The 6048-nt window shown below is 54.1% G+C and overlaps 1 protein-coding gene across 2 annotated transcripts; it reads left to right on the top strand.

Annotated features, from left to right (window-relative positions):
• Positions 1 to 203: 203 nt before the first annotated feature.
• On the top strand, positions 204 to 5836 carry Myl2 (myosin light chain 2). 2 transcript variants are annotated; one of them, XM_052168175.1, is made up of 6 exons: positions 204 to 254; positions 1389 to 1464; positions 2622 to 2726; positions 4011 to 4089; positions 4172 to 4220; positions 5647 to 5836. In XM_052168175.1, exons 1-6 carry the CDS (start codon positions 219 to 221, stop codon positions 5743 to 5745), a joined length of 444 nt encoding a protein of 147 aa, XP_052024135.1. In that variant the 5' UTR covers positions 204 to 218; the 3' UTR covers positions 5746 to 5836. The 2 variants fall into 2 exon arrangements, with proteins under 2 accessions (XP_052024135.1, XP_052024136.1); XM_052168176.1 differs by lacking the exon at positions 1389 to 1464 and having other exon boundaries at positions 204 to 268; positions 2605 to 2726.
• Positions 5837 to 6048: the final 212 nt, after the last annotated feature.

Here is a 6048-nt window from a genome sequence, read left to right as displayed (position 1 = left end):
TCGGTGTCCACGGTGCAGCAGAGAGCATTAGATAATGTTGGCGAGGTTTGGGGTCTCTTCTCCCATGTTATCTGGGCACCAGAGACTTGCTCCCCAGGTGACAGGGCCTGGCCCGGGTCCTGACCCAGAGGCTCCATGGGGTCTAAAGGACATTTCCTCTCCAGGCACCAAAGAAAGCCAAGAAGCGGATAGAGGGCGGAAGCTCCAACGTGTTCTCCATGTTCGAGCAGGCCCAGATCCAGGAGTTCAAGGAGGTGGGTGCGGCAGGGTCCCCCTCCCCCACATCAGGACCCCCCCACCAGGGAAGCGATTTGCTTGCCCAGGCTCATCCAGACGGTGTGCGAACCCCCAAAGAAACACGTGGTCGTAGTAACTAGTGTGGATTAGCCATCAAAGGACAGCCAGCCATTTCGCAGCTGAAACGCAGGGATTTTCCAGAAAAGCGCAGAACAGCATAGGCGGTAGGTAGCCGCAGCCACCCGCTGGCCACCTCTGCTGAGGACTGCCCCACTCGCACTTCCGTTGCCCAGGTCCTAAGAGCCTCAGTCCCTCCTGTGCTTGGGGGTGGAGGGCTGACAAAAAGAGGACCGGAACCACAGAGGAAGAAGGGTGAGGGAGGGTGGCGGTGGCCGACCCACCGAGGCCAGCCTCTGGCTCCTACGACCCTTCCCGATTCTCCTTTCTCGCCTCGGTTCCTGGTGCGCAGGGCTGGGCGGCATGGAACCCATCCCTCTGTGCCCGTCACTGTCGCATCCGTGTTTGTCAGCCGTGGCGTTTCTTTCTGCCCACCAAAGCAGGAAGGGCATGGCGGCCTCGGGCAACTGAGTACTGTTCTGTGTGAAACCTGTTGCCCTCAACAGCAAGGCTGTGCCTTACAGCAGGTGCCTAACCAAAGTGGGAAAGTGAAGCCACTGGCCATGGCCAAGGAGGACAGGCTCAGAGTCCTGTCCCCGAAGCGTTGTGTGGACCTCCCTGTCACCTGGCCCTTGGGGGAAGGGACAGACAGCTGCTGTCACAGAGGCACATCGAGGCAGGTTCTAAGAGGATACCTCTGTCCCTGCTAACTCAAAAAGCAGGGAGGCCGCCTCCTGCAGGTCACCAGGTTTTTGTTTGTTTGTTTGTTTGTTTTGTTTTGTTTTGTTTTTGTTTTTCGAGACAGGGTTTCTCTGTGTAGCCTGGCTGTCCTGGAACTCACTCTGTAGACCAGGCTGACCTCGAACTCAGAAATCCACCTGCCTCTGCCTCCCAAGCGCTGGGATTAAAGGTGTGCGCCACCACTGCCCGGCTAGGTCACCAGGTTTTACTCTTGCCACGTCCCCTCCCATCCCCAGCTGAAGCTCTTGTCCCTGCCCTGTCTCAGCTGAGCCGTGACACCCCCCCCCCCCCAGGCCTTCACGATCATGGACCAGAACAGAGATGGCTTCATTGACAAGAACGACCTGAGGGACACATTTGCTGCCCTAGGTATGTGGCACTGCCCACTACCCCACACCAGGGAAGAGGGTGGAGGGTGGGGATGGGGGCATCAAAGGAAGCCAAGAGGCCATTGTCATCTGCCGAGGTGGCTCAGCTGCCGAGGCCCCTTGGAACAACTCCAGTGGCCTTTATAGGCTTTCTCCTTCCCTGTCAACCCGGAGAGGGGGAGAGGAGGATTTTTTTAATGCATTCTTGGCTCATAAATAGAAAACTCAAACTACTAGGAAAAGAAAAGGGGAGAAAATAGAATTACCCAGAAGGCTACACTCTGGCCAACTCTTTGGTCTCAATCCTTGAAATCCTTCCAGACCGCTGCCTTTCAAGTTATTGGGGTCATCCCACTTGGGACCTAGGTTTATTTACCATCCCAGCAGTGTGAGCCTGGATCCCAGCATCACCTGTCCCAGCCTTGGAACTCAGAGCTGGGTTATGCACCTTTGTGACTAGTGCAGCTTCTCACGGTCTTCAGAAGGAGGGGATCAGCTTTGTCTAGTTTGTGCTGTGGAAGGAGAGAATGCAGGTAAGGTACGGGATGCTATAGAGCGGGGGGCGGCAGCAGGCCTGACGGAAGGCGCTCCCTCGGAGACTGGGGATGCGCTCTCCGCCTGCATGGCTCCCAGGTCTGCCCAAGAATGGCACCGCCACAGAAGCGTTCCTTACTTCTGTTAAAGGTTTCAGGCCTCAAGACACTGTTTATTTAATGAGCTCAGGTCTCGTGTAGCCCAGGCTAGCCTCAAGTTCAAAATATGTAGCCCAGGATAACCCTGCACTTCTGTTCCTCCCCAGTGCTGGGATTACAGACAAGTCACCACTACAGCTGGGTTTATGCTGGGGCTGAGATCCAGTGAACTGCGCATGCTAGGTGACCAGGAAGTCCTCTGAACCAGGTCCCCGAGCTTGATGAGGCTGTGTTTAACCAGCCTACTACATCACTCCATGTCAGATGTTTCTGGCTAGAAAACACTGCTGGGAACATCTGTCCCAGCTGTCCTGATGTCTGTCTGTCTGTCTCTCTCTCTCTCTTTCACACACACACACACACACACATCGCGCAACACTGTCCCTGAAGGTTACCAGTTTCCTAGAAGCCGGACTGAAGAGGACAGCAGCTGTGCGCCCAGCTCTGAGTCTGTGTTTCCCACCAGGACGCGTAAATGTGAAAAATGAGGAGATCGATGAAATGATCAAAGAGGCTCCAGGTCCAATCAACTTCACCGTGTTCCTCACCATGTTTGGGGAGAAACTTAAAGGTGAGCTTGTGCGCATGTGTGCGTGTGAGAGAGAGAGGGGGGAGAGAAGAGAGAATGTATGTGACTGTGCATGCATGTGTCTATGTGTGTGTGTGAGAGAGAGAGAGAGAGAGAGAACATATGTGACTGTGCGTGTGTGTGTGTGTGAGAGAACCTATTGTGTGTGCATGTGTGCGTGTGTATGAGAGAGAACGTATGTGACTGTGCATGTGTGTGTGTGTGAGAGAGAGAGAGAGAAAACCTATGTGTGTGCATGTGTGCGTATGTGTGTATGAGAGAGAGAACATATGTGACTGTGCATGTGTGTGTGTGTGTGTGTGTGTGTATGTGTGAGAGAAGAGAGAGCACATGTGACCATGTGTGTGTGTAAGAAAGAGAACGTATGTGACTGTGCATGTGTGTGTGAGAGAGAGAGGGGGGGAGAGTGCATGTGACTATGTGTGTGTGTATGTGTGCACACGTGTGTGTGTTTTCACCTCTTGGCATGAATTAAATCCTAAAAGAGACATAGGCAAAGGATGGGTTACTCACAACTGGACAAGGACCCATTGAAAACTAGCTGGAGAGACGGCTCAGTGGGTAAGAGCGTTGGCTGCTCTTCCGAAGGTCTCAGGTTCACTTCCTAGCACGGACATGGTGGTTCACAGTCATCTGTTAACTCCAGCTCCAGGAGGCCCAGTGCTCTCTCTGGACACCAGACACACGTTTAAAGCAGACATACATGCTGGCAAAAGACCCACACACATAATAAAAGGAAGAAAAATTGCATTAAAGCAATCAGGGCGGTTGCTTCAGGGGGGTGGGGCTGTCCCAGCAGGGCATGCTCCTCCAGCAGGGGGCGCTGCACTCCAGGTACTGACGCATTTCAGAGCATCTGAGGGGCTGGCGCCAATCTTGGTGAGTTCAGACACAGAAATCCAACTTGCTTGAAGGTCCTCCCCACAGCCCACAAAGTCCCAGAGCAGGGCCTCTCTTGAATTTGATTTCCTGTTGGCTCCTTGACCTTCTCTTTAAGATTTAATTTCTATTATGTGTGCACATGTGTACAGAGAGGTGACGTTACTGGGAGCCACAGTTATAGGAAGTTGTGAGCTGTCATGTGGGTACTGGTCCTTTGCAAGAACAGCAAGCCCTCTTGTTGAGCCAACTCTTTCAAAACCCAGGTCTCCCTCTGAGGGAAGCAACTTTGCCCTGGCCCCTCTGGCTCAGGGGGACCTGGGTCCACTTTCTGTGACCCCAGCAGCTCCGGACGCAGCAGACAGGCATGCTTATCTTCTCTTGCAGGGGCTGACCCCGAGGAGACCATTCTCAACGCGTTCAAGGTGTTTGACCCTGAAGGCAAAGGGTCTCTGAAGGCCGACTAGTGAGTGGGTTCTGAGGGAATGGGGTCCCCACTTTCCACCCCCAACACACGTCACCATCGCCTGCTCTCTCCTTTCCTACAGTGTCCGGGAGATGCTGACCACACAAGCAGAGAGGTTCTCCAAAGAGGAGGTACGGGGTCCCCGGTGTCCCCACCGCCCAGCCCCCTTTACAGACGCTCTGTCTCGATCTAGTGCACGTCACCCATGAGAACCAGCTGTCCACGCCTCACTTGTGGGACTTTAGGCTTTCATCAAGCCATACCTCGGTCTCCCTGTGTGTCGAGGTGGGATGAGGGCGTCCACCGCCACATGCCACAAGGCTTGACGGTACACAGTACACATTGCCACCACGGGGCCGAGGCACCGCAGGGCCGGGGCACAGTGTCTTTGGTGCTTATGAATTCAAGCCAGCCAGGTCTCATGACTTAGGCTTAACCAATCCCATACACTAGAGAAGCTAAGGCAGGAGGATTGCAGGTTTAAGGCCAGCACCGCCTACAGAGTGAGTTCAAAGGCCAGCTTGGGAAACTCAGTAAATCCTGTCACAAAATAAAAGCTTAACAAGGCAGGGGCTGTAACCCAGAGCTAGACTCGCCTGACATGCATGCAACCCTGGGTTCAATCCCCAGTACTGCAAGATAAAGAGGGGAGAGGAAAATGGGAGGAGCAATAGTAACCAATCAAAACCATTTGCCTTCTTTTTTTAAAGATTAATTTATTTTTTTATTTATGTAAGTACACTGCAGCTGTCTTCAGACATACACCAGAAGAGGACATCAGATCCCATTACAGATGGTTGTGAGCCACCATGTGGTTGCTGGGAATCGAACTCAGGACTCTGCTCTGGAAGAGCACTCAGTGCTCTAACTGCTGAGCCATCTCTCCAGCCCTAAAACCATTTGCCTTTTAAGACAGGGTCTCACTGCGCAACCCTGGCTGGCCTGAAACTCGTACTGGGATCACAGATACCATTATGCCTGCTTCCTCTAACAAGGTTTCTCTGTGTAGCCCTGGCTGTCCTGGAACTCACTCTGTAGACCAGGCTCAACTCAAACTCCCCAAGATCCACCTGCCTCTGCCTCTGCCTCTCAGGTCCTGGGATTAAAGGCATACACCACCACACCCAGCTTCATCCAATACTTTTAGACGGGGAAATTGCATGTAAAATAAGCTACCTCAATATCTGGTTTCCCTCCAAGAATACAACCTCTCTGGCCATTTGACCACAACAGGTCATATGCCTGCATTCAGCCACAGTCCCCACCAGGCCCTCTCGCATCTGAGTGTGGCCTGCCCAGCAGCTGCCTCTACAGCTGGATCTCCATTTTGCCATGCTGGGCATCTGGGGGGTTGTGGGGAACAGGTCTAGGGGACCTCAGATCCCCCCCCCCCATGGATGCAGAAGCCAGGCTGACTTCCCTCACGTCTCAAGTCCTGGTGACAGCAGGCCCGGGGCTAGGCCTGGCTTGGGGTATTGGGGGTCCTTCCGCGGTCTCAGGCCTACTCTGCGCCCTGCCATTCTGAGCATCTCTGCACCCCACTATTCTTGCTCACAGATCGACCAGATGTTCGCAGCCTTTCCCCCCGACGTCACCGGCAATCTTGACTATAAGAATCTGGTCCACATCATCACCCACGGAGAGGAGAAGGACTGAACCCCAAGCCACAGCCTCGGGGGACCCACGGCCCGCTCTCCATCCCCGGTCCCTGCCGCCCCAGCCTGCAGAGTGCACCATCCCAGGGCTGTGTGCGAATAAACAGAAAATCTTGGATCTGGTGTGGTGGCCGTTGGCTCGTTGGCTCTGAGCAGCCAAAGTCAGGAGACATTTGGGATCTGTGAGGACTGCAGGGGATCTCAGTTTGAACAATGAGCAGCCACCGCCTGGCAGTGGTGCCACCTTTGGGAGTAGCGCTCCCGTACTCGGGAGGCAGAGGCAGGTGGATCTCTGAGTTCAAGG

Source organism: Apodemus sylvaticus, chromosome 22 (genome assembly GCF_947179515.1).
Source record: "Apodemus sylvaticus chromosome 22, mApoSyl1.1, whole genome shotgun sequence".
Lineage (NCBI taxonomy): Eukaryota > Metazoa > Chordata > Mammalia > Rodentia > Muridae > Apodemus > Apodemus sylvaticus.
Note: the sequence above shows the minus strand (reverse complement) of the source record. Positions and strands in the feature narration are given on the sequence as shown.

Coding starts and splice junctions, on each gene's coding strand:
- Myl2 (XM_052168175.1), top strand. CDS start 219: ATGTTCGAGCAGGCCCAGATCCAGGAGTTCAAGGAG. Junction 255..1,388: donor AGATCCAGGAGTTCAAGGAG/GTGGGTGCGGCA, acceptor CCCCCCCCCCAG/GCCTTCACGATCATGGACCA. Junction 4,090..4,171: donor GGGTCTCTGAAGGCCGACTA/GTGAGTGGGTTC, acceptor CCTTTCCTACAG/TGTCCGGGAGATGCTGACCA.